Source organism: Coregonus lavaretus (genome assembly GCF_964263955.1).
Source record: "Coregonus lavaretus genome assembly, chromosome: 32".
NCBI lineage: Eukaryota > Metazoa > Chordata > Actinopteri > Salmoniformes > Salmonidae > Coregonus > Coregonus lavaretus.
In genome coordinates, this window is record NC_140019.1 from 33,182,724 (window position 1) to 33,208,660 (window position 25,937).

Genomic DNA, 25,937 nt, shown 5'->3' on the forward strand with positions numbered 1-25,937 from the left:
TGGTCTTTGTCAAACCCAAAGGTAAGATCTCTGCACACTGCAATCCATAGATACAACTTAAAAAGGTTAGCTACTAGTCAGTAATATGCACTACTTATAACCTAACCTGTGCTATGTGTCTTTATAGCCATAGTTTAAGACTTGGACAGTTTATCTGAAGTAAAAGCACTCGACAAAAAGAAAGGAGCCAATCAGGACACAGACTCAGAACATTTTGATCACTTCTATGACTGACAAGCTGCGTGTTCCAGTTCACCTAAAACCTCAGCAAGATATGAGTGACTGCAATACTAATGCCAGACTCTTAAATCCTATACACTTGAAAATGACATCCACAACACATAAAATGAAAATTCCTTATCTAATGTCAAGATGCATTGAAAATAAATTATATGAATGTTATTAAAAATATAATTTTGAAAATGCTGTTTTTAGATTGACGAGACATATCATTACTACTCCAGTACAGTAGGGGGCAGCATACCCCAAATGAGTTGAGACTGCACGCGCCAAAAATATATATTTTTGCGGTGAAGAAGACGCTCTTATCCAATCACGTCGAAGTTCACTTGCACATGGAAGTTGGAGGAAAACATTAGAAATCTGGACCATTGAAAGGTAGCTAATGAAATATCTGTTTATGACAGTATTTTCTATATAGTGTAAATGTGTTTTTCAGTCTACACACTGTATCAATATTCTTAACCAAATGTTTCGAATATTTTTGTTTGTGAAAGTGCCCCAGAAAATCTATCTTGCAGGCTGAGCAAGGGAATCAGTCCAACAAGCTAGCTAGTCAACAAGCTAGCTAGCGTCTGCACAATTATACGGTTATCATAGGTTTGCCAATGATAGTCCTTTTTGAAAATTCACTGCAGTGCATACATTTTCCTTAAAACTGAAATCCGCAGAGGGGTATACTAGAAAGGAAGATCAGTGACATAGCCAGCTAACTTGCCTTCTGTTCTGAGCAAGGTGTGTCTTTGCGCTAAATCCCGACTACTCAAATGACGTTGCAAGAGAGAGAGGAAGTGGGAAGTAACAGCCGCGAAATATAAACACAGGAACAACGTGTGATGGGCCCATAAAGGGAATGTATTGTCATCTATAATAGTGAATATGGGCATATCCTTTTTTCTGACATTTTGCCCCTAGCTTTCAGGATGTCATCCAATTGCAGTGTGACCACGTTACAGCTGGACTCGGTGAGCCAGGCAGAACGCCACCCTGTTCACCTGCTACCCTGTGAGATAGAGCACGACGGGCCAGCAGAGGTGTCCCAGTTCTTTACAGCCACCATCAAAGACCGAAAACACGGTATGTTGAGACAGCAGTAGCTGCATGCATGCATTCTGTACATAAACCGTCGTGGAAGACCAACATCTGATGTCACAAAGAGTACCTAGTGCTGTGTGTAGATTACTTTAATACAAATTGTGTCTCTTCCACATTTCCCACAGAGAAAACTGTGTCGTTCAGGGGTCGTGGGTTAAAAGGTCAGGAGGTCAGCTGTCCGCAGGGCTACACAGGCCTGGTGCTAAGAGAGGTCAACAAACCAGGCTCTGACCAGGAGGTAAACAATAAATGCTGCCAAAATCATCACTGTCTGACCAACATCAACATAATGTACCATAGCAGGTCAACAACTCAAAAGGAATGCTGTCAGAATCTGCTCAAATCTATCTGTAATCACTGACCAAAATCCACACACCAACCAGGAAATATGATACACTTCCTTTTCCATTGTCTGCAGCAGGGACACACATACTGTATAACACCATACTGCATATTTAAACTCTTCACACACTTACAGTAATGTTATATGTGAGGTAATGTGTGTGTCCAGGACAGGACAGTGAAGGTGTCTTCAGTGTTCCATAACGTCACCTACTGGAACCTCGAGACTCCGCCCAACTCTGATGACGGTATCATCATGGCAATGGCCTGGCCGGATCTGGCAGAAGCGGTGAGTGTGCAAAACAAGAATTTGTTTTAAGAGAAGAGCACCATTAGCATGCATTACCATACGTGGCCCATAAGTAATAACAACACATGATTCATCTTTGACAGATACACGGGCCAGTGGATGACTGACACAGAAGAGGCCAAAGCAAAGATCAATCCCTTCCCTACCCTAATTTTACTGCTGGAGCCCGAAGACTGCCATTGCTTAGCTTGTGAAAATAGGAATTATGGACAGACAATAGGTAGAACAGTCCCTAGTGTTGTAGTGGACATTGTGTCTATCTTTTACAGATCCATAGGGGTGAATTGTGCTTGCTTCTTCTTGTGACTTCTGTAACTATTGTACCATGTTCTTTTTGTTGTATATTTCTGTCAACAATTATACTCATATTATAGGCCATTGTGATACAGATCGTGTTGGAAGTCATTTACTAAACAGTACTCCAATGGAAGGAAATATCTAGATATGTGGACTAAAGAACTGTCCATGTTCTATTCACAGCAATGAAGTAGTAGTGATATTCAGCCAATCGTAAAAGTTGGCAACAATGGAGACTTCTATATAGTACAGATAATTTTACGCTATTAACGTTGACAAAAACTGTACCCTTGACAACTGCCGATTTTAATCTGGAATATGTCCTAACATACAGGTAGCTGCCAAAATAAAGGAAACACCAACATAGTGTCTTAATAGGGCGTTGGGCCATCACGAGCCAGAACAGCTTCAGTGCACCTTGGCATAAATTCTACAAGTGTCTGGAACTATATTGGAGGGATGCGACACCATTCTTCCACAATAAATTCCATAATTTGGTACTTTGTTGATGGTGGTGGAAAATGCTGACTCGGGCGCCGCTCCAGAATCTCCCATAAGTGTTCAATTGGATTAAGATCTGGTGACTGAGATGGCCAAGGCATATGGTTTACATCGTTTTCATGCTCATCAAACCATTCAGTGACCACTTGTGCCCTGTGGATGGGGGCATTGTCATCCTATGGGGGCATAGCCATGGTAGGCAAAATAATGGCCTGCCCAGCATTTTTATACATGTCCCTAAGCATGATGGGATGTTATTGCTTAAGTAACTCAGGAACCACACCTGTGTGGAAGCACCTGCTTTCAATATACTTTGTATCCCTTATTTACTCAAGTGTTTCATTTATTTTGGCAGTTACCTGTAGTAAGGTACACAAATTATTTTGGCACTGAGGTCATAGTAAGACAACTGGTACAGATAAATATGTAAAAGACAAAAGTCATGAAAGGCCCATTTAAAATAGCTAAAACACCACTGGCCCCTGTCCCTCAGGAATGCAGACCCAGCTAGTTGACCGAGTGCCAGGTCTGCTCAATCCCGGGCATGGGCATGTCTGGCACGCTCCACCTGTCGCACCACTATGTCTGAAAAGATGATCCTGGTGGAGGGAAACGTCTAAATCCTCACTCAACCTGCACACTAGGTCTGGGCCTCTGACGTATCCCAGATCATTTGGAAGGTCATTTTGAAAGTATCCCAGATCATTGCCACGGACATGCAAGACCAGGATGTCTGGTGTTGGAAGGGGGAAGGCATAAATAATGTGTCATTCTCTGTAGTATGGAGAAGTATACAGCTAGCTGTGTGTGTTAGCTGTGTGGAGGCTGGCCCTCCTCAGTGTCTCCTTTACTGCGTTTGGCCGGCAGGCTGGAGTCATGAGCCTTCCTAATGTGGCGGTACAGGTCACCTGACTGCGTGTAGCTACGGTAACAGTAGCGGCACTCATAGGGGCGCTCGCGCGTATGCACGATGGCGTGTCGCCTCAGGGTGTACGCGCACGAGAATGTCTTCCCGCAGACGCTGCACGTTGGGACATCCTCAACATAGTTCCCCATGGAATCCTGGAAGTAGACGGGCTGGTCAGAATGTTGGCCCACAGAGGGAAAGAGGGAGGATGGGAAAGGGGGAACGTCAGAGGAGGTGGTGCCGGGTCCGGAGGGGGAGAGGGGGAAGGAGAGAGGCTCAGAGGGGTGGGAGTGGGTCATCTGGAGTAAGGCGTGGTGGGGGTGAAAAGGGAGTAAGTGGGGGTTGTTCAGTTCGTCTCCGTGGTTATTATCATCAAAGTCATTCCTGTCCTCTACCTCCATCATCCCTCGTTCTCTCCCCTCTATTCCTCTCCTCATCAGCACTCCTTCCATCTCCTCAAACTCCTCGTCTGAGATCACTATGGCCTCCACCTTTATCTTTACCACATCCTCCTGCTCCACCTCCACCACTTCTCCTCTCCCTGCCAGGGGCTCCTCCACTCCCACAGTCCCCATGTTAGAGTATTCACTAGCCTCCCCCCTCTCCCTCTCTGACCCACCCTGCTGCAGCCCTTCAGGCCTGGACAGGGCCGAGGTTTGGTCTTGATGGGTTACAAGGTTCAGGTTGGGAGGTGAGGTGAGGTGGAGTGACTGTGGATGCTGTATTCTAATCTGAGGGTGTGTGTTGATACTGAGACCATGCTGCTGGCATTGTATGCCTGGTGTGATGACTGTGCTCTTGTTGTCAGAGACAGGGTCATGGCTGTCCTGTTCTGGGCTGGAGGAGCTGCTGTGGTCGGACTGGGTCAGTATCCTCACCATGGAGCTGGAGCCATCAGTCTGGGTCACAGGTACCACTGATGATGATGATGCTGCTGATAAAGAGGGCTGGCGATGGTGGCTGCTGTAACTGTATGACTCTGTGGAGCTGCAGGGGCTACAGAGGGCTGAGCCCCCCTGACCCTCTCCCTGACCCCCCAGCCTGAGAGTGGGACCGGAGGAGAGGGTAACCAGCTCACCCACATGAGTGAGAGTGTGGTCCATGCCCGGCTGGGTGGTGTCGGCCATGTCTGGACTCAGAGGGGCGTGCGCCTGAACCTCCACCCTCCTGTCTGACCTTGTAGAACAGCCCAACTGGTTTCTCTGCATTGACGGACACTGAGACACTGACATTGCCATGGCCACCGCTTTGGCAGCTCCTGTTGCCATGCCGACTCCGGGTCCACTACCACCCACAGCTGCCACTCCGCTCTCCTCCGGGCGCGTGCTGTCTGCCTCAGCCGGTGGCGGTCGGTGCTGTAGCCGTCTCTTACACACCCGGACCACCTCGTTCATGTGGAGGAAGCTCGCTGCCGCCAGCACGTCCTCTGCTGGGGGAGGGGCCTCCAGCCGCAGCACGCCTTCGTACATGAAGTCTAACAACAGGCCGAATGCCGCTGCTGTCACGATATCCCCGTCCAGCGTGACCGAGCTGGCCCTGCCGGCACCAGCGGCCCCTGGGGGATCGGAGTAGAACATGTGGAAGAATGGAGAGCATGAGGCCAGGACAGCCCGATGGGCCAGGAAATGGGAGGAACCCACGAGGACGGTGCAGTCGCACAGGAACCCACGCTGACGCTGAGAACGCAGACCTGACAGGAGCTGCAGGGAGTGCTGGGGGAACTCCATTACTGGAGGGAGAGGGGGACATAGAGAAAGAGAGAAGGCAGAGAGAGAGAGAATGAGTTACAAGGGGATCTGATGGATAGCATTACATTTACATTTTAGTCATTTAGCAGACGCTCTTATCCAGAGCGACTTACAGTTAGTGAATACATATATATATTTTTTTATACTGGCCCCCCGTGGGAATCGAACCCACAACCCTGGCGTTGCAAACGCCATGCTCTATCAACTGAGCTACATCCCTGCCGGCCATTCCCTCCCCTACCCTGGACGACGCTGGGCCAATTGTGCGCCGCCCATGAGTCTCCCGGTCGCGGCCGGCTGCGACAGAGCCTGAACATGTAAGAAACAAAGAACCAGTTAAGTACCTACTGGAGTGTTGAAATGTGCTCCCTCACACTGGCAATCAGTCTGCTTCAGAGAAGTCTGGTTGGACTCGCCTCCCTTTTCTAAACATCAGACTGTTACCATGGTTACTCCATGGATTATCAGTCTGACTGAAGTCGCCCTAAAAAATATGCAATAGTCTCTACAAGCCAATGCAATTATATTTACACTTACTTTACCGGTTGTTCATGCTGTTGGTCCTTTTGGCGGTAGGAGGTGGAGGTAGGGTATCCACAGGAAAGGGTTGTTTTCCCGATTTCTTGCAGCGCCGGTAGGGTCTGTCAATTGTATTTTAAATCTCTTAATGCATTGCAGGTGATGCACAATATGTCAACAATAGCAGAATGTAACCGAACATTGTCGCCCGAAGCATGTTTCCTTGCAATCAGCTGTGTGGTTCGGTTAGGCGCGTCCATAATCAGTATCGAAAATAAAAACCGGAAATACCAACCATTTACAGACCAGCGGGCTAGTAACGCTTCTGACTTGTAATGGGACTGTTCAAGAACGCTGAGCCTACATGTTAGAGACGAGTGTATAAGTATTAAACTCTAGGATTCTAAGAGGCTATCGCCTACGACTTTAGGCTTAATCCTCAGGCTCTGGTTCCCCTCCATGTATGCATGAAGGCAAGAAAACTCTCAATGCTTCTCTTCCCGACAAGCGCTGCAGGCAAGACAGAACTATCAGTCATTTTCGATAGCTACACACCAAGCACTGTTGTTCATCACTTGAAAACATTACAAGTTCTTAGTAGCGAGTAAGTGCACGATAAACATGAGTGATTCATGTATTTTAATATTTACCAGTTATGCGAGGTTTACAGCTGTTTTGATGCTAGCTGGCCCAATGTTAGCTAGCTAACTTTAACTTGCTGACACTGAATTATGCCCGTACTCTAAATAAACATGTTTCATATCACTTGATAAAGGCTATCGGGACTTGTACCAAAATATAGTTAGAAACATAATTGTTATATTTAACTCAATCATTGGCCAGCTGCTACAATATATTCTTACCTGCTAAAGACGTACCCTCTTTCCTTTGACACAAAACAAAGAGCTAAAGTCACTTACTGCCACCTACTGGTTGGTGTCTGAACAAAGTGGAAGTGGAATGTGCCTGCTTGTTTACATTTCGTGCTGTTTTTACCATATATGTCAATGTATATTTTGCCAGTGAGTTTTACAACCACAGTGGTTGCTTGTGCTTACGTTCAACATTTGCGCTTTGAATGTGCGAACTTATCTTTAGTACGCATGGCAATAGGCATGTTTAGTAGGCATGTTGGGCACCATACCATTTGAATCATTGTGGTAGCTTGCCTTGCTGTGTAGCCTACTGTAATGAGAGTTGAGAGAGATCCATTCCACATTGAACCGACAGAAATAACTGTAAATGGACCGTGGAGGAAGAGGACGTGGAAGAGGAGGAAGGGGGAGGCGAGGTAATCGTGTAGAGGTAAGAGAAGAGACTGATATTAGTCCCTTTTGAGCTGTGCCCTATTTCTATCTTTCCTTGTCCCTTCTCCAGTGCCGCTTTACATGCTAGTCGGAACTAGAAAACTCGGAAATTATGACTCGCTAACTAGTTGTAGTTAATCACGTGCCGCGTTCAACGAATAAGCTAATCAGAAACTCCCGAGTTTCCTAGTTCGGACTAGACGTATGGTTATTCTGTTCTATTCTAGCTAGTAGCAGGGTTACTGGAAAGCATCTGGAGATATTGTTTCCCCTACAGGTTATAGAAAGAGCAGAAGCTCTGAGTCAGACCCCTGTCCTACCTACAGGTTATGGAAAATGAGCTATTTTAGTATTTCTCCAGTAGGTTCCCTGAAGGAGAAAACTTCCACTGCTATGTCAAAGATAATAAAACAACAACAGTACCAGCATTAGCAGGAAATATGCCTACTATAGCAGGGGTGTCAAACAAACGGGCCGAAACTGTGTAGAAATGATAATGGACCTATATTGATACAGTTTCTTGACTGTCCAGCTCGCTAATAACCACTGTGCGCAGTCAATGGACCTACATTCATACAGCTCATACAGTTTCTTGACAGTCCAGCTCGCTAATAATCACTAGACAGTTAAGACATCGAACATTTCAAAAACTTTTTTTGACGGTAAGGAAGTATAACCAACCTCGTTGAAGACCGAATGCGTACATTATTGTACTACAGTAATGTACGCAAAAACACTACAGTAAATACTACAGTATACTACAATCCGTAAAAACACTAAATTCATTACTATAGTATATACTACCGTTTTCTTTTACTGCAGTATTTATACTATAGGTAACTGTAATTACTACAGTATACACTACAGTATTGTTGGACTAAAGTCTGTAAAAACACTACAGTGAATACTTAAGCAATAAGGCCCGAGGAGGTGTGGTATATGGCCAATATACCACGCCTAAGGGCTGTTCTTAGGCACAGCCCTTAGCCATGGTATATTGGCGATACAGCACAAACCCCCGAGGTGCCTTATTGCTATTATAAACTGGTTACCAACGTAATTAAATAAATGTTTTGTCATACCCATTTTATACGGTCTGATATACCATGGCTGTCAGCCAATCAGCATTCAGGGCTCGAACGACCCAGTTTATAATATAGTATTTAAACTATACTGTAGTATTTTCTTGTGTGGGTCACCACCAGTGTACATGTGTTGCCTTTCAGGACAAGGATGTCAGCCTGTCCAAGTCTCTTTCCTTTGCCCTGCGCCATGGAGCCAATCAGATGGGACTTCACATGAATCCTGGTAGAAATGCAGTTTATTTAGCTGCATTTTGTCTAGCTTATAATATCACTTTACCAGCATTTCATATTGCTGCACAATAAACATTACATGCAATCTACAATCTGTACTCCTCATTTAGGTCTGAATAATAATGTTCTCCCTCATTGTCCCTAGATGGCTTCCTATTTGTGGAGGACCTACTGGCTCATGCACAGTTCCACTCCTTCTCATTGGAGGACGTGAAGAGAGTTGTGGCCACCAATGACAAGCAGCGATTCAAGCTCTGCCCACACCCTGAGGACGGGCGGCTGCAGATCCGAGCCAATCAGGGACATTCTGTGCAGGTAGGAAAAAAATCTAGGGCTGTGCTGGAAATGTGGCACCCTATTTCCAAAATAGTGCACTACTTTTGGCCAGAGCTCAGCCCACTTAGGGTCAAGAGTAGTGCACTATAGAGAATAGGGTGCCAGTTCTGACGCATCCCTAGGTGGCGCATGACGTGGTCATAAACAATGACAAAACAGTGCCAGGTCTAGTGTCAGTAGTAAGGGTCTGCTGTGTGTCTGTCTGGGCAGGTGTGTGATCTGGACCTGAAGGCTGTGCAGCCTGGTTCTCCTGACTGTCCCAGGGAGGGGATCCATGGCTCCTATCTCCGCCTCTGGCCCTCCATCCGCTCCCAGGGCCTCAGCCGCATGAACAGAACACACATACACCTGGCCCTGGGCCTACCGGGGGAGGACGGGGTCATCAGCGGTAAGAGAGATGGGGGAGAGAGCACTGTGAAAGTATTTTGGCCCAAATACTCCTTGATCATAGCCTACTCCTGGGTTTAAAAGCATGCTCAATGAAGGATTTCCTAAAGTGCTTTTAGTCCCGGAATTGGCTTAATCTGGGTCTGGGAAACTCCCCATAGAACCTCTCATAGATGGGCTCCCTTTTGTGCCTTTTGCTCCAGGCATGAGGAGAGACTGTGACCTGGCCATATTCATTGACGTCCCCAAAGCATTGTCTGGTAAGAGCAACCGAGGTCATTTACAGTAGCAGAGTGCTGCCATTGTAGTGCTCTCATGTCTAAATGCATATTTTTCTTTATGTGTTTTTGTTTCTTGTGCAGAGGGTATCCAGTTCTTCTGGTCGGAGAACAGTGTATTGCTGACACCTGGGGATACTGAGGGGAAACTACATCCCCGATACTTCAGCCGTGCCCTAAAACTAAGACCCACACGTGAGTACCTCACACATGACACACACTCATGAGGGGAAGGATGTTAGATGGGAGGGATGATGGATAGAGAGGGAAGTGAATATTGACAAATTATAGAAATCTTCTGTTTCAGAGAGTATTCTGCAACTGGAGTAGGTGAAGAGGCTTATCTGTGCTTTGGAGGTAAAAGACATGGCTGAATGTGTTACCAGACGTCTGTTGATTTCCAGTTCTGTCTAGACTGTTTCCATGGTAACCGATACTGTTTGAGACCAGCACCCTGAAGACTCTGGGTGAATAAGACTGTGAGACTGAAAACACCTTCAACAACAACTCAACAACAGCTCTATTACCATACAGGCCACAGTACAGGCACAGAGACTGACTGGTATTCCTGACAACACTGTCACATGACAAAGACACAAGAGGATGCTATCAGATGGCAACCAGCAGGTACAAGTTGTGGGTTAGCCAACAGACAGTCTCCACTGTTCCACAGAGATAGGAACACACACACTGCCTGCCTGTGGCTTCCTGTGCAGTTAGTCACATTTCAGGAAACTCTGCCACCATACTCTTAAGGACACAACCATCAAGCCAAATGCCTCATCTGGAAATTAAAACACCTGTCAACTGTTTTTATATATGTCAATAAACATATTTAATTCTGGATTTCAGAATTGACAATTCATTACATTGTTAATAATTTTCCATAACACTATATTCATGGGTCACCTCTTCCTTGAATTATTGAACAATCAACTCCCATGTATTTTAGCATCCCAGGGTGGACTGGTTGTCATTTATCTTCAAGGCTGCTGCAGCAGCACTGGGTGGAGTGAGGGTGTCACAGAGCCTCGTGGCCCCCTGTCAGCTTGTGGAAGAGCTCTTCGTTGAGCGTGTCGCTCTGCTCAAGGCTGCGTGTCGACATGAAGACGTAGCCTCCAATGAACTCATGGACGATCTGACAGTCAGCCGTCACACAACTGAATGCTATGTTCACGTTCTCATCAAACTCTATGGTCACCTGAGGGTTAGTAGCACACACACACACATAGAAAAGATGAGCAAATGCTAAATGACCAGGAAAAAGGGATACAGTGTTCAGTGTGTATTTGGCTATGTAGATTATGTGAACATTTTGATTGATTGTTTGATTGATTGACAGGTCAGGTCACCTGTCGTTTGTCCCAGTTGACGTTCCACTGCCTCATGTTGTTGTAGCGCCAGGTCTTGACCACGTATCCCACCCCCAGGTCGATACAGATCAGACGGTTGGGGGCGATGCCCAGCACCTCGTCCTTCCTGCTGCCCTTGAACCTAAACGGGTCAGAGATCAGCCACTAGACTCAACTTCACCACAACAACTTATCATTAGACCAGCCACTAGACTCAACTTCACCACAACTTATCATTAGATCAGCCACTAGACTCAAGTTCACCACAACAACTTATCCTTAGACAAGCCCTTAGCCTCCCACTAATCTTTGGTGATAGATTAAACATAAATGTAAATTGAGGTAACTGCCTAGCTAGTGCACGCAATATTTGGTTCTAGGTACCGAGACTAGCCTCACTGTGAAATGTGTAATACACTGGGTTGCCAGATCCTCCTTACCTCACCACCATGAAGGAGATGCCAAAGTCTGGCAGGGCCTGCCAGATCTGGAGGAAGCGGAGGAGGGCGTCGGTCAGGGAGAGTTGAGCCACGTTCTGAAATGCCTCCAGGATACGAGGGGTCAACTGGGCATGGCCAAAGAGAGAGAGAGAGTCAAGGTTATATTATGTGGGGTTAGAGGGAGATATAATGGTCTCTCAAGTGACTCAACTGAGTTGTACTGTGTTTGATATAATGGTAACTGCCAAAATAAAGGAAACACTTGAGTAAATTAAGGTTCTGGCAGCTCTCATGGTGTGGGTTGCATTTTCCGGGCAAGGTAAACACCAATTAATACACAAAACGATCTAAGCCATATGCCATGGCTGTCTCAGTCTCCAGATCTCAACCCAATTGAACACTTATGGGAGATTCTGGAGCAGTGCCTGAGACAGCGTTTTACACCATCATCAACAAAAACTAATGGAATTTCTCGTGGAAGAATGGTGTCACATCCCTCCAATAGAGTTCCAGACACTTGTATAATCTATGCAGTTACCTGTATATCATTATGTAGTTCATCAGGGTTTATCATTGGTCCACACATGATGATGAAGATGTTCATCTCTACTTGGTACCTGTTTGACCTTGTACTTCTTGCTGTAGCGTGGAGACACCAGACTGTGTGTGTTGATGCTCATGCTGTCGTCGGTGTGTGTGTTGTGTGTGTTGGGGTTGGTCTGCTGCATGGCCAGGAAGGAGCGGATGCTCTGGACCTCGCTCTGGAACGAGCTGTCTGCCAGACTCTTCCCTTTAGAGGCCAGTCGACACGCTGCCATCCACCTGGAATACTGCTCCTCCTAGAGAGAGAGAGCGAGCGAGCGAGAGAGAGAGAGAGCGAGATAGAGAGAGGTATACTTCAGTCATGGGCAAGATCTTGGATTTATTGTGGATCTTATATTGTAAGAAATGTACTACTCATGTATCTGGCAGTGTACGTTTGTGTGTGTGTAACCCACATTTTCACAGCGCAGGTAGACCTCGTTCATGCCCTCTGGAGCTGGAATCAAAAGTTTGATGCAGAACTTTTGTCCAGCGACGTTCACATCTGGAGCGGCCTCACAGCCTGAAAAGGTATACGGTCATTGTACTGTGTGTATAAGCAGGTGAAAGAGACAAAATACAATGGATCTAAGGGAGAATCTCAATTGCATTTCCTTGATTCCTTCTCCTCTGACCTTCTCATCCAATGGGTTTTGAGAAAGAGGCCAGGAGAGAGGATGCAAGAAATCAAGGAAATGCAATTGAGATTCTCCCTAAGTGTGTGCTTCATACCTTTGAGGTTGATCTGTTGAATGGGTTCTCCCAGGCTGTCCTCTTTGCTCTTATAGTAGGAGATGGAGGCATCCTTAAACTTGAACCAGTACTGCTTGTATCCCTTCAGAGTCAACCTCTTGGGCCTGAAACAGAAGTACACTGTTATTACTGTTATTATCCTTCACATGCTGGGTGTGTGTGTGCTGATTATGCATGTTTGTGTGTGTGTGTGATTTGGTGTGTTCCATTCTAAATATAGAGTAGGGAAATTAGGAATCAGAATTTTTTTCACATAAATGCCGGATCTTACCGGAATATCTTTAAATAATCATTCAGCTCTGGGGCAGTCAGGTTCTCCTGTGTGGAAGACAAAGCAAGATGCTAATGATTCCATGTCTGACTTTTCAAATAGGCATCTTGTTACTGTGTCGATATAATTTTATAATGTCATTCTACTTAGACTACTTTATTTATTTATAACTAAAATACATAACTGAAATACATATTCACAAACACATACAGTGGGGGAAAAAAAGTATTTAGTCAAATCAAATCAAATCAAATTTTATTGGTCACATGCGCCGAATACAACAGGTGCAGACATTGCAGTGAAATGCTTACTTACAGCCCTTAACCAACAGTGCATTTATTTTAAACAAAAAAAGTAAGAATAAAACAACAACAACAAAAAAGTGTTGAGAAAAAAAGAGCAGAAGTAAAATAAAGTGACAGTAGGGAGGCTATATATACAGTAAAATAAAGTGACAGTAGGGAGGCTATATATACAGGGGGGTACCGTTGCAGAGTCAATGTGCGGGGGCACCGGCTAGTAGAGGTAGTTGAGGTAATATGTACATGTGGGTAGAGTTAAAGTGACTATGCATAAATACTTAACAGAGTAGCAGCAGCGTAAAAAGGATGGGGTGGGGGGGCAGTGCAAATAGTCCGGGTAGCCATGATTAGCTGTTCAGGAGTCTTATGGCTTGGGGGTAGAAGCTGTTGAGAAGTCTTTTGGACCTAGACTTGGCACTCCGGTACCGCTTGCCGTGCGGTAGCAGAGAGAACAGTCTATGACTAGGGTGGCTGGAGTCTTTGACAATTTTGAGGGCCTTCCTCTGACACCGCCTGGTATAGAGGTCCTGGATGGCAGGGAGCTTTGCCCCAGTGATGTACTGGGCCGTACGCACTACCCTCTGTAGTGCCTTGCGGTCAGAGGCCAAGCAGTTGCCATACCAGGCGGTGATGCAACCAGTCAGGATGCTCTCGATGGTGAATGACAAAATGAGGAAAAAAATTCCTGAAAATCACATTGTAGGATTTTTAATGAATTTATTAGCAAATTATGGTGGAAAATAAGTATTTGGTCAATAACAATAACTGGCTAGGCCACTCCAGGACCTTGAAATGCTTCTTACGAAGCCACTCCTTCGTTGCCCGGGCGGTGTGTTTGGGATCATTGTCATGCTGAAAGACCCAGCCACGTTTCATCTTCAATGCCCTTGCTGATGGAAGGAGGTTTTCACTCAAAATCTCACGATACATGGCCCCATTCATTCTTTCCTTTACACGGATCAGTCATCCTGGTCCCTTTGCAGAAAAACAGCCCCAAAGCATGATGTTTCCACCCCCATGATTCACAGTAGGTATGGTGTTCTTTGGATGCAACTCAGCATTCTTTGTCCTCCAAACACGACGTGTTGAGATTTTACCAAAAAGTTATATTTTGGTTTCATCTGACCATATGACATTCTCCCAATCCTCTTCTGGATCATCCAAATGCACTCTAGCAAACCTCAGACGGGCCTGGACATGTACTGGCTTAAGCAGGGGGACACGTCTGGCAATGCAGGATTTGAGTCCCTGGCGGCGTAGTGTGTTACTGATGGTAGGCTTTGTTACTTTGGTCTCAGCTCTCTGCAGGTCATTCACTAGATCCCCCCGTGTGGTTCTGGGATTTTTGCTCACCGTTCTTGTGATCATTTTGACCCCACAGGGTGAGATCTTGCGTGGAGCCCCAGATCGAGGGAGATTATCAGTGGTCTTGTATGTCTTCCATTTCCTAATAATTGCTCCCACAGTTGATTTCTTCAAACCAAGCTGCTTACCTTTTGCAGATTCAGTCTTCCCAGCCTGGTGCAGGTCTACAATTTTGTTTCTGGTGTCCTTTGACAGCTCTTTGGTCTTGGCCATAGTGGAGTTTGGAGTGTGACTGTTTGAGGTTGTGGACAGGTGTCTTTTATACTGATAACAAGTTCAAACAGGTGCCATTAATACAGGTAACGAGTGGAGGACAGAGGAGCCTCTTAAAGAAGAAGTTACAGGTCTGTGAGAGCCAGAAATCTTGCTTGTTTGTAGGTGACCAAATACTTATTTTCCACCATAATTTGCAAATAAATTCATAAAAAATCCTACAATGTGATTTTCTGGATTTTTTCCCCTCAATTTGTCTGTCATAGTTGACGTGTACATATGATGAAAATTACAGGCCTCTCTCATCTTTTTAAGTGGGAGAACTTGCACAATTGGTGGCTGACTAAATACTTTTTTCCCCCACTGTATATTTTGACTTCACAATACAATATATTATTATTTCTGTAAGGTGAAATAAAGAGTCATAATTTCCTGACCAGCATGTCTTGGGGGCTGCTGTCTGCCCCATCCAGCTTGACCTCCAGACACTGTAGGGCTGAGTCCAGGTCATCCATGGCCGGACTGGAGGTCATCGTCTGGGGCTCCGACAGGGACAGCTTGTTGATGTGGTACTGGGGGGGGGGGGGGGGGGGGGGGGGGGGTTGAAGATGATAAGAGAGAGTTAGTCATAGTTATACTTACAGGACATTAGAAATAGGACAACACAGGCCTGTTACATGTCAGTACGTGATTGTGGTAATGTTACAGTGCATTCGGAAAGCATTCAGACCCGTTGACTTTTTCCACATTTTGTTACATTACAGCCTTCATTCTAAAATTGATTAAATTGTTTTTTTCCCCATCAACACAATACCATATAATGACAAAGCAAAAACAGGTTTTTCGAAATGTTTGCAATTGTATTTTTTTTAAAACCCGGAAATATCACACTTACATAAGTATTCAGACCCTGTACTCAGTACTTTGTTGAAGCACCTTTGGCAGCGATTACAGCCTTGAGTCTTCTTGGGTATGACGCTACAAGCTTGGCACATCTGTATTTGGGGAGTTTCTCCCATTCCTCTCTGCAGATCCTCTCAAGCTCTGTCAGGTTGGATGGGAGTGTTGCTGCATAGCTATTTTCAGGTCTCTCCAAAGATGTTTGATTGGGTTAAAGTCCGGGCTTTGGCTGGGCCACTCAAGGACATTCAGAGACTTGTCCCAAAGCCACTCCTGCGTTGTCTTGGCTGTGTGCTTAGGGTTTTTGTCCTGTTGGAAGGTTAATCTTCGCCCCAGTCTGAGGTCCTGAGCGTTTTGGAGCAGGTTTTCATCAAGAATCTCTCTGTACTTTGCTCCGTTCATCTTTGCCTCGATCCTGACTAGTCTCCCAGTCCCTGCCACTGAAAAACATCCCCACAGCATGATGCTGCCACCACCATGCTTCACCGTAGGGATGGTGACAGGTTTCCTTCAGACATGACGCTTGGCATTCAGGCCAAAGAGTTCAATCTTGGTTTCATCAGACCAGAGAATCTTGTTTCTCATGGTGTGAGAGTCTTTAGGGGCGTTTTGGCAAACTCCAAGCGGACTGTCGTGCCTTTTACTGAGGAGTGGCTTCCGTCTGGCCACTCTACCATAAAGGCCTGATTGGTGGAGTACTGCAGAGATGGTTGTCCTTCTGGAAGGTTCTACTATCTCCACAGAGGAACTCTATAGCTCTGTCAGAGTGACCATCGGGTTCTTGGTCACCTCCCTGACCAATGCCCTTCTCCCCCGATTGCTCAGTATGGCTGGGCGGCCAGCTCTAGGAAGAGTCTTGGTGGTTCCAAATTTCATCCATTTAAGAATGATGGAGGCCACTGTATTCTTGGGGACCTTCAATGCTGCAGACATTTTTTGGTACCCTTCCCCAGATCTGTGCCTCGACACAATCCTGTCTTGGCGCTCTGCGGACAATTCCTTCGACCTCATGGCTTGGTTTTTGCTCTGACATGCACTGTAAACTGTGGGACCTTATATAGACAGGTGTGTGCCTTTCCAAATCATGTCCAATCAATTGAATTTACCACAGGTGGACTCCAATCAAGTTGTAGAAACATCTCAAGGATGATATTACATTTTTTTTATACATTTGCTACATTTTCTAAAAACCAGTTTTTGCTTTGTCATTATGGGGTATTGTGTGTAGATTGCTGAGGAGTTTTTATTTTATTTAATCCATTTTAGAATAAGGCTGTAACATAACAGAATCTGGAAAAAGTCAAGGGGTCTGAATACTTTCCGAAGGCACTGTATATCTGGTTTACAATGACAGTATCTCATTTTGACAGTTGATGCTCTCTTTTAGTGTATGATTGTTGGGGTTCAGGTATTAGCATGAAGATACTGTCCATCCTGTGTACCTGTAGAGCTCCAAACAGCATCATCTCCTCCTCAGTACAGTCTATGTCCTCCAGTAGGATGGCCCAGCGAGCCTGCTCATACATCTGGGTCAGACGCACCACATCATACTGAGAGGGAGGGAGGGAGGGAGGGAGGGTGAGAGAAAGGGGGGAGAGAAGATAGAGTGAGAAAAAGATGTGAGAGAGAGAGAGAGAGAGGTCAGACGATGGCACAGAAGCAAGGCAGTGAAACCCAGATGGTCAGATTCAAGAGTAGAGTTCACACTTCTATTTTAGAGGCTATTTCCAATCAAACTATCACTTTCCATTCTCTATTTCACTCACTCACACACACAGAGACATACACAAACCTTGGGCTCCAGGTCATGGAAGCAGTAGTATTTGAAGCGCAGCCAGAGTCTGTCATTCTCCTGAACTCCCTGCTGCATCAGTGAACGAGAAGAGTCCAGCCAACTGAGAGAGAGAGATAGGAGAGAGAGAAATTAGTTAGAACGAAAGACGACTACAGAGAGAAGTGAAGATAGAGACAGAGAAACGTGTGAGTGTCTGTAAGTCTGTATGTCTACCTGCTGTGGATGTGGGCCTTGTCTACCACACTGGCGGGGCGGTACAGCTTAGCGATAGCCTCTGGGGTGGGAGCAGGCTGGGAGACTGACAGCATCTTGTACACCTTCTCAGTCTTAGGGGAGTCAGCGAAATGGGCAGGCATTCCATTATACAAGCAGGGGCGGGACACTGGGTAGGAAGGGAAACAGGACAGGGTCAATATTGGCTCATATAGTGAATATATATAGATTGTACTACTACTTCTGCTACTACTACTACTACTGCTACTCCTGAGTGGCGCAGTGGTCTAGAGATCCTGGTTCGAATCCAGGCTCTGTCGCAGCCGGCCGCGACCGGGAGACCCATGGGCGGCGCACAATTGGCCCAGCGTTGTCCAGGGTAGGGGAGGGAATGGCCGGCAGGGATGTAGCTCAGTTGATAGAGCATGGCGTTTGCAACGTCAGGGTTGTGGGTTCGATTCCCACGGGGGGCCAGTATAAAAAAAAAAAGTATTCACTAACTGTAAGTCGCTCTGGATAAGAGCGTCTGCTAAATGACTAAAATGTAAATGTAAAATGTACTTCTGCTACTACTACTACTGCTACTGTTACTACAACTACTGCTACTACTGCTACTGCAACTACTGCAACTACTGCTACTGCAACACTACTACTGCAACTACTACTACTGTTACTACTACTACTACTGTTACTACTGCTACTGCTGCTGCAATTACTGCTACTACTACTACTGTTACTACTACTACTACTGTTACTACTGCTACTGCTGCTGCAATTACTGCTACTACTGCTACTGCAACTACTGCTACTGCTACTGCTACTACTACTACTACTACTGATACTACTACTACTGTTACTACTACTACTACTGTTACTACTGCTACTGCTGCTGCAATTACTGCTACTACTACTACTGTTACTACTACTGCTACTGTTACTACTGCTACTGCAACTACTTTTACTGCTACTACTACTACTGCTACTACTGCTACTTCTACTACTGCTGCTGCAACTACTGATACTACTACTACTGTTACTACTACTACTGCTACTACTACTACTTTTGCTACTACTGCTACTGCAACTACTGCAACTACTGCTACTGTTACTACTACTACTGCTGCTGCAACTACTGCTACTACTACTACTGTTATTACTACTACTGCTACTACTACTACTGCTACTACTACTTCTACTGCAACTACTGCTACTACTGCTACTGTTACTACTACTACTGCTGCTGCAACTACTGCTACTGCTACTTCAACTACTGCTACTACTACTACTGCTACTACTACTACTACTACTACTACTACTGTTACTACTGCTACTGCAACTACTACTACTACTACTACTACTACTACTACTACTACTGCTGCAACTACTACTACTGCTACTACTACTACTACTACTACTACTGTTACTACTACTACTACTGTTACTACTACTACTGCTACTTCTGCTACTGCTACTACTACTACTACTACTGTTACTACTACTACTACTACTACTGCTGCTACTACTACTACTGTTACTACTACTACTGCTGCTACTACTACTACTGTTACTACTACTGCTACTGCTACTACTACTACTACTACTACTACTACTGTGACTACTGCTACTACTGCTACTACTACCGTTACTACTACTACTGCTACTACTGCTACTGCAACTACTACTACTGCTACGACTGCTACTGCAACTACTAATACTACCACTACTACTGCTACTACTACTACTGCTACTACTTCTACTGCAACTACCACTACTGCTACTTCTGCTACTGTTCCTACTACTACTGCTACTACTACTACTACTACTACTGTTACTACTACTACTTCTACTACTGCTACTACTTCTACTGCTACTACTTCTACTGCAACTACTGCTACTGCTACTGCTACTACTTCTACTGCAACTACCACTACTGCTACTTCTGCTACTGCAACTACTGCTACTACTACTACTGCTACTACTACTACTGCTACTACTGCTACTGCTGTTACTACTACTACTACTACTACTACTACTACTGTTACTACTACTACTGCTACTACTACTACTACTACTACTGCAACTACTACTACTACTGTTACTACTGCTACTACTACTACTGCTACTACTACTACTACTGCTACTACTACTACTGCAACTACTTCTACTGCAACTACTACTACTACTGCTACTACTTCTACTGCAACTACCACTACTGCTACTTCTGCTACTGTTACTACTACTACTGCTACTACTACTACTACTACTACTGTTACTACTACTACTGCTACTACTGCAACTACTGCTACTACTACTACTGTTACTACTACTACTGCTACTACTACTACTGCTACTACTGCTACTGCAACTACTGCTACTGCTACTTCTGCTACTGTTACTACTACTACTGCTACTACTACTACTACTACTGTTACTACTACTGCAACTACTACTACTGTTACTACTACTACTGCTACTACTGCTACTGCAACTACTTCTACTGCTACTGCTACTACTACTACTGTTACTACTACTACTACTACTACTACTGTTACTACTACTACTGCTACTACTACTACTACTGCTACTTCTGCTACTACTACTACCACTACTGCTACTTCTGCTACTGCTACTGTTACTACTACTACTGCTACTACTACTACTGCTACTACTACTACTGCGACTACTTCCACTGCAACTACCACTACTGCTACTTCTGCTACTGTTACTACTACTACTGCTACTACTACTACTACTACTGTTACTACTACTACTGCTACTACTACTACTACTGTTACTACTACTACTGCTACTACTACTACTGTTACTACTACTACTGCTACTACTACTACTACTACTACTGCAACTACTACTACTACTGTTACTACTGCTACTACTACTACTGCTACTACTACTACTACTGCTACTACTACTACTGCAACTACTTCTACTGCAACTACTACTACTACTGCTACTACTTCTACTGCAACTACCACTACTGCTACTTCTGCTACTGTTACTACTACTACTGCTACTACTACTACTACTACTACTGTTACTACTACTACTGCTACTACTGCAACTACTGCTACTACTACTACTGTTACTACTACTACTGCTACTACTACTACTGCTACTACTGCTACTGCAACTACTGCTACTGCTACTTCTGCTACTGTTACTACTACTACTGCTACTACTACTACTACTACTGTTACTACTACTGCAACTACTACTACTGTTACTACTACTACTGCTACTACTGCTACTGCAACTACTTCTACTGCTACTGCTACTACTACTACTGTTACTACTACTACTACTACTACTACTGTTACTACTACTACTGCTACTACTACTACTACTGCTACTTCTGCTACTACTACTACCACTACTGCTACTTCTGCTACTGCTACTGTTACTACTACTACTGCTACTACTACTACTGCTACTACTACTACTGCTACTACTTCTACTGCAACTACCACTACTGCTACTTCTGCTACTGTTACTACTACTACTGCTACTACTACTACTACTACTGTTACTACTACTACTGCTACTACTACTACTACTGTTACTACTACTACTGCTACTACTACTACTGCTACTACTGCTACTGCTACTGCTACTGCTACTGCTACTACTACTACTCCTACTGTTACTACAGCTACTTCTACTACTGCAACTACTACTACTACTACTACTACTACTGTTACTACTGCTACTACTACTACTGCTACTACTACTACTACTGCTACTACTATTACTACTACTGCAACTACTTCTACTGCAACTACTACTACTACTGCTACTACTTCTACTGCAACTACCACTACTGCTACTGTTACTACTACTACTGTTACTACTACTACTACTACTACTACTACTGTTACTACTGCTACTACTGCAACTACTGCTACTACTACTGTTACTACTACTACTGCAACTACTGCTACTACTACTACTGTTACTACTACTACTGCTACTACTACTACTGCTACTACTGCTACTGCAACTACTTCTACTGCTACTGCTACTACTACTACTGTTACTACTACTACTACTACTGTTACTACTACTACTGCTACTACTACTACTACTGCTACTTCTGCTACTACTACTACCACTACTGCTACTTCTGCTACTGCTACTGTTACTACTACTACTGCTACTACTACTACTGCTACTACTACTACTGCTACTACTTCTACTGCAACTACCACTACTGCTACTTCTGCTACTGCTACTGTTACTACTACTACTACTACTGCTACTTCTGCTACTGTTACTACTGCTACTACTACTACTACTACTGTTACTACTACTACTGCTACTACTACTACTACTGTTACTACTACTACTGCTACTACTGCTACTACTGCTACTGCTACTACTGCTACTACTACTACTCCTACTGTTACTACTGCTACTACTACTACTGCAACTACTACTACTACTACTGTTACTACTGCTACTACTACTACTGCTACTACTACTACTACTGCTACTACTATTACTACTACTGCAACTACTTCTACTGCAACTACTACTACTACTGCTACTACTTCTACTGCAACTACCACTACTGCTACTGTTACTACTACTACTGTTACTACTACTACTACTACTACTACTGTTACTACTGCTACTACTGCAACTACTGCTACTACTACTGTTACTACTACTACTGCTACTACTACTACTGCTACTACTGTCACTACTGCTACTTCTGCTACTGTTACTACTACTACTGCTACTACTACTACTACTACTGCTACTTCTTCTACTGCTACTACTACTACTGCTGCTACTACTACTACTACTACTACTACTGTTACTACTACTACTGCTGCTACTACTACTGCTACTACTACTACTGTTACTGCTACTACTACTGCTACTACTACTACTGTTACTGCTACTGCTACTACTACTACTGCTACTACTAATACTACTACTACTGCTACTACTGCTACTGCAACTACTACTACTGCTACTACTGCTACTGCTACTACTACTACTGTTACTACTACTACTGCTGCTACTACTACTGCTACTACTACTACTGTTACTGCTACTGCTACTACTACTACTGCTACTACTACTATTACTACTACTGCTACTACTGCTACTGCAACTACTACTACTGCTACTACTGCTACTGCAACTACTGCTACTACTACTACTAATGGTACTACTACTACTGCTACTACTTCTACTGCAACTACTACTACTACTACTACTGCTACTACTTCTACTGCAACTACTGCTGCTACTACTACTACTACTACTACTACTACTACTGCAACTACTACTACTACTACTACTACTACTACTACTGCTACAGCAAACATAACTATGCTGGTTCTGCTCTTCATATTGTGATTGGTCAGCGGGTCGATGGGGCCACGATGATGTCATCGTGTGTACCTGAGGTGAGAGGCACTTCTGTGAGGTCATACACTTCCTCTGACAAGTCTTTATCTTTCTTCTTCTTCTTCTCCTCTACAGTACGCAGCAGGGACAGCTCCTCTGGCCGACGGATGTCTGGAATGAGAGAGGGATGATGGAGAATGGAGGGATGGGTGAAAAGGCATTTTGTGGAGTGTCAAACATTCTTTCACTTCAATCTATACGCAGGTCAGGTAGTAGTTTGTGGATTAATTTGTTATGTTGATGTTAAAACAAACTTCTGGAAAATAGAAAATAAATAATTTATTTCTGAACTCACTCAGCATCTTGCAGATACCCAGCACAGTGTGGAACACAGGCCCAGAGAAGCAGGCCCGGAGCCTGAGGGTCAGGCCGTTGGGCAGGCCCAGCCTCAGGGGCTTGTGCTGGGGCATGAAGATGAGCCCAGCGTCTGCCTGGATGCCACACTTCTCCAGGGTCCAGGCCGTACGCAGGAGCCACTGCTGCTTCTGCTCCCACCACAGGGCATGGTCCGACCAGTCGCGCTTTACCTCTGCACAGGGGAGGAAACTTGTGAGCCCTCTGACACAACATGTCCGCCATGCATCACCCGTACAGTCAGTACTTTGGGATCTACTTGTGGTGGATAGTATGAGTGAATATCACCTCTACATAGTGCTCTGTCTTTGGATATAAGCTGTGTAGTGTAGGGGGACTGCTGGTCTCCATCATACATCTGAACATTTGTGTGACTCACGTGACTTCTCCACCAGTTTGAGGATGACCCCACCTATGTGTAGGTCAGAGGTCACACTGACAGTGATGGGCGGAGCATCAGCTCCCAGGTCCTCCACCGTAACTGACAGGTCCCACACTGCCATACTGAGAGAGAGAGAGAGAATATTAAGGGAGGAACAAGTGAAGGGAGAGGACAGAAAATGTGTGTGTATGTCACATGATAAGGAGACTGACACAGAAACACACTTCCCAGTCCCAATCACACAAACACACCCACATCCTTCCAAATATCCAACTGTGTGTGTGTCTGTGTGCATATGTGTGTGTGTGTGTCATGTCAAGTACGGTAATAACAACATGTTGTTATGTTAAGCATTCTTTTTTTTTTTTTTGTCATTTAGCAGACGCTCTTATCCAGAGCGACTTACATGAGCAATTAGGGTTAAGTGCCTTGCTCAAGGGCACATCGACAGATTTTTCACCTAGTCGGCTCGGGGATTAGAACCAGCGACCTTTCGGTTACTGGCACAATGCTCTTAACCACTAAGCTACCTGCCGTTCTGTAACTTGACTAGTTGTCTTGTTCTATTCACAGTACAGGAGAGTAAGAGTTTTGGCTCATAGATGGAACAGAAGCCTTCTGCCGTCCTATACTGTTCACATCCATCCCTCTGTCCCATCCTCCAACATCACAATCGATCAGAAAGACACCTTTCTCTATCTCTCTCTGAGACCCCGGGAGAAACACTCTCATACACAACATAGTCCGTCTCACATTGGCTACACACTCTTGTGCATCTTACCCTCTCCACCTTCCAAAATGCAGGGGATTCTGGCAGCTTTATAAACAAAATACCCTCTCCCCGTTCTTCTGCTTGGTCTGTAAACTACCCTTCTGGAATAATTTGGTGAAACCTGCCTGTTACACTTCCCCTCTCTGTCTCTCTTTTGGGTTGCGTCTCGAGTTGTGGTCTATGTATGATGTTCAGTGCATCTGTCAGTGCTGACAAAAAAAGGGTGTTCCTCTTTTGTCCGTTTCCGGCCACTGAGGTTAGCTGTGTGTGTGTGTGTGTGTGTGTGTGTGTGTGTTTTTCAGTTATATCGACTGTATGGCAGTCTCATTGGTTGTGTATGAGTCTGGGGAGGAGGGGAGGCATCATGGGATACATATAGTAAGCCAGGGATCATCTACTAGATTCAGCGGCGGGCCAATTTTTTATTGAGCAGATGGTCAGTGGGCCGGAACATAATTACAAATAATTTGTAGACTGCAAATTGACCGCAAGAAGCCCAAACAGATATAATATTAAACTAAAACATAATCATTTCAAAACTTGCTTACATTTGTATATACGATCACATACAGTGCCTTTGGAAAGTATTCAGACCACTTGACTTTTTCCACATTTTGTTATGTTACAGCCTTATTCTAAAATTGATTTAAATGTTTTTTTCCCCTCATCAATCTACACACAATACCCCATAATGACAAAGCAAAAACAGGTTTTAGACATTTTTGCTAATTTATTCAAAATAAAAAATTTAGATATCACACTTACATAAGTATTCAGACCCTTTACTCAGTACTTTGTTGAAGCACCTTTGGTAGCGATTACAGCATCGAGTCTTCTTGGCTATGACGCTACAAGCTTGGCACATCTGTATTTGGGGAGTTTCTCCCATTCTTCTCTGCAGATCCTCTCAAGTTCTGTCAAGTTGGATGGGGAGCGTTGCTGCACAGCTATTTTCAGGTCTCTCCAGAGATGTTCAATCGGGTTCAAGTCCGGGCTCTGGCTGGGCCACACAAGGACATTCAGAGACTTGTCTCGAAGCCACTCCTGCGTTGTCTTGGCTGTGTGCTTAGGGGTGTTGTCCTGTTGGAAGGTGAACCTTTGCCCCAGTCTGAGGTCCTGAGCGCTCTGGAGCAGGTTTTCATCAAGGATCTCTCTGTACTTTGCTCTGTTCATCTTACAGAGATGGTTGTCCTTCTGGAAGGTTCTCCCATCTCCACAGAGGAA

At 44.7% G+C, this 25,937-nt stretch overlaps 4 protein-coding genes across 5 annotated transcripts; 2 read left to right on the forward strand and 2 right to left on the reverse strand.

Annotated features, from left to right (window-relative positions):
* Nucleotides 1-546: 546 nt before the first annotated feature.
* Nucleotides 547-2,159, forward strand: LOC311107440 (ribonuclease H2 subunit C-like). Its single transcript, XM_084149931.1, has 5 exons — nucleotides 547-618; nucleotides 1,156-1,317; nucleotides 1,461-1,573; nucleotides 1,847-1,966; nucleotides 2,071-2,159. The coding sequence occupies exons 2-5, from the start codon at nucleotides 1,164-1,166 to the stop codon at nucleotides 2,092-2,094; spliced, it is 411 nt and encodes a 136-aa protein (XP_084006057.1). The 5' UTR covers nucleotides 547-618; nucleotides 1,156-1,163; the 3' UTR covers nucleotides 2,095-2,159.
* LOC311107439 (zinc finger and BTB domain-containing protein 3-like) lies at nucleotides 1,409-6,849 on the reverse strand. Its single transcript, XM_084149930.1, has 3 exons — nucleotides 6,823-6,849; nucleotides 5,978-6,081; nucleotides 1,409-5,421 (listed from the first exon to the last, which is right to left on the reverse strand). Exon 3 carries the CDS (start codon nucleotides 5,417-5,419, stop codon nucleotides 3,596-3,598), a length of 1,824 nt encoding a protein of 607 aa, XP_084006056.1. The 5' UTR covers nucleotides 5,420-5,421; nucleotides 5,978-6,081; nucleotides 6,823-6,849; the 3' UTR covers nucleotides 1,409-3,595.
* A 41-nt stretch (nucleotides 6,850-6,890) lies between these two features.
* trpt1 (tRNA phosphotransferase 1) lies at nucleotides 6,891-10,448 on the forward strand. 2 transcript variants are annotated; one of them, XM_084149964.1, is made up of 7 exons: nucleotides 6,891-7,264; nucleotides 8,493-8,574; nucleotides 8,728-8,897; nucleotides 9,129-9,306; nucleotides 9,509-9,565; nucleotides 9,668-9,778; nucleotides 9,891-10,448. In XM_084149964.1, the coding sequence occupies exons 1-7, from the start codon at nucleotides 7,202-7,204 to the stop codon at nucleotides 9,911-9,913; spliced, it is 684 nt and encodes a 227-aa protein (XP_084006090.1). In that variant the 5' UTR covers nucleotides 6,891-7,201; the 3' UTR covers nucleotides 9,914-10,448. The 2 variants fall into 2 exon arrangements, with proteins under 2 accessions (XP_084006090.1, XP_084006089.1); XM_084149963.1 differs by having other exon boundaries at nucleotides 6,898-7,264; nucleotides 9,988-10,448.
* On the reverse strand, nucleotides 10,400-24,840 carry LOC311107468 (fermitin family homolog 3-like). Its single transcript, XM_084149962.1, has 15 exons — nucleotides 24,723-24,840; nucleotides 23,939-24,063; nucleotides 23,501-23,734; nucleotides 23,200-23,316; nucleotides 17,770-17,938; nucleotides 17,554-17,656; nucleotides 17,204-17,311; nucleotides 15,299-15,433; nucleotides 12,982-13,028; nucleotides 12,690-12,814; nucleotides 12,374-12,480; nucleotides 11,993-12,214; nucleotides 11,376-11,500; nucleotides 10,936-11,077; nucleotides 10,400-10,784 (listed from the first exon to the last, which is right to left on the reverse strand). The coding sequence occupies exons 2-15, from the start codon at nucleotides 24,060-24,062 to the stop codon at nucleotides 10,605-10,607; spliced, it is 1,938 nt and encodes a 645-aa protein (XP_084006088.1). The 5' UTR covers nucleotide 24,063; nucleotides 24,723-24,840; the 3' UTR covers nucleotides 10,400-10,604.
* Between the last annotated feature and the right edge of the window lie 1,097 nt (nucleotides 24,841-25,937).

Bases quoted from the DNA above. Each gene is read 5' to 3' on its own strand.
- LOC311107440 (XM_084149931.1), top strand. From the start codon at position 1,164: ATGTCATCCAATTGCAGTGTGACCACGTTACAGCTGGACTCGGTGAGC. The intron at 1,318-1,460 runs GTATGTTGAGAC...CATTTCCCACAG, and splicing joins CATCAAAGACCGAAAACACG to AGAAAACTGTGTCGTTCAGG. The intron at 1,574-1,846 runs GTAAACAATAAA...GTGTGTGTCCAG, and splicing joins AACCAGGCTCTGACCAGGAG to GACAGGACAGTGAAGGTGTC.
- LOC311107468 (XM_084149962.1), bottom strand. From the start codon at position 24,062: ATGGCAGTGTGGGACCTGTCAGTTACGGTGGAGGACCTGGGAGCTGAT. The intron at 12,481-12,689 runs GTATGAAGCACA...ATACCTTTTCAG, and splicing joins TCAACAGATCAACCTCAAAG to GCTGTGAGGCCGCTCCAGAT. The intron at 10,785-10,935 runs GTGACCTGACCT...ACTAACCCTCAG, and splicing joins TCAACTGGGACAAACGACAG to GTGACCATAGAGTTTGATGA.
- trpt1 (XM_084149963.1), top strand. From the start codon at position 7,202: ATGGACCGTGGAGGAAGAGGACGTGGAAGAGGAGGAAGGGGGAGGCGA. The intron at 8,898-9,128 runs GTAGGAAAAAAA...CTGTCTGGGCAG, and splicing joins ATCAGGGACATTCTGTGCAG to GTGTGTGATCTGGACCTGAA. The intron at 9,566-9,667 runs GTAAGAGCAACC...TTTCTTGTGCAG, and splicing joins CGTCCCCAAAGCATTGTCTG to AGGGTATCCAGTTCTTCTGG.
- LOC311107439 (XM_084149930.1), bottom strand. From the start codon at position 5,419: ATGGAGTTCCCCCAGCACTCCCTGCAGCTCCTGTCAGGTCTGCGTTCT.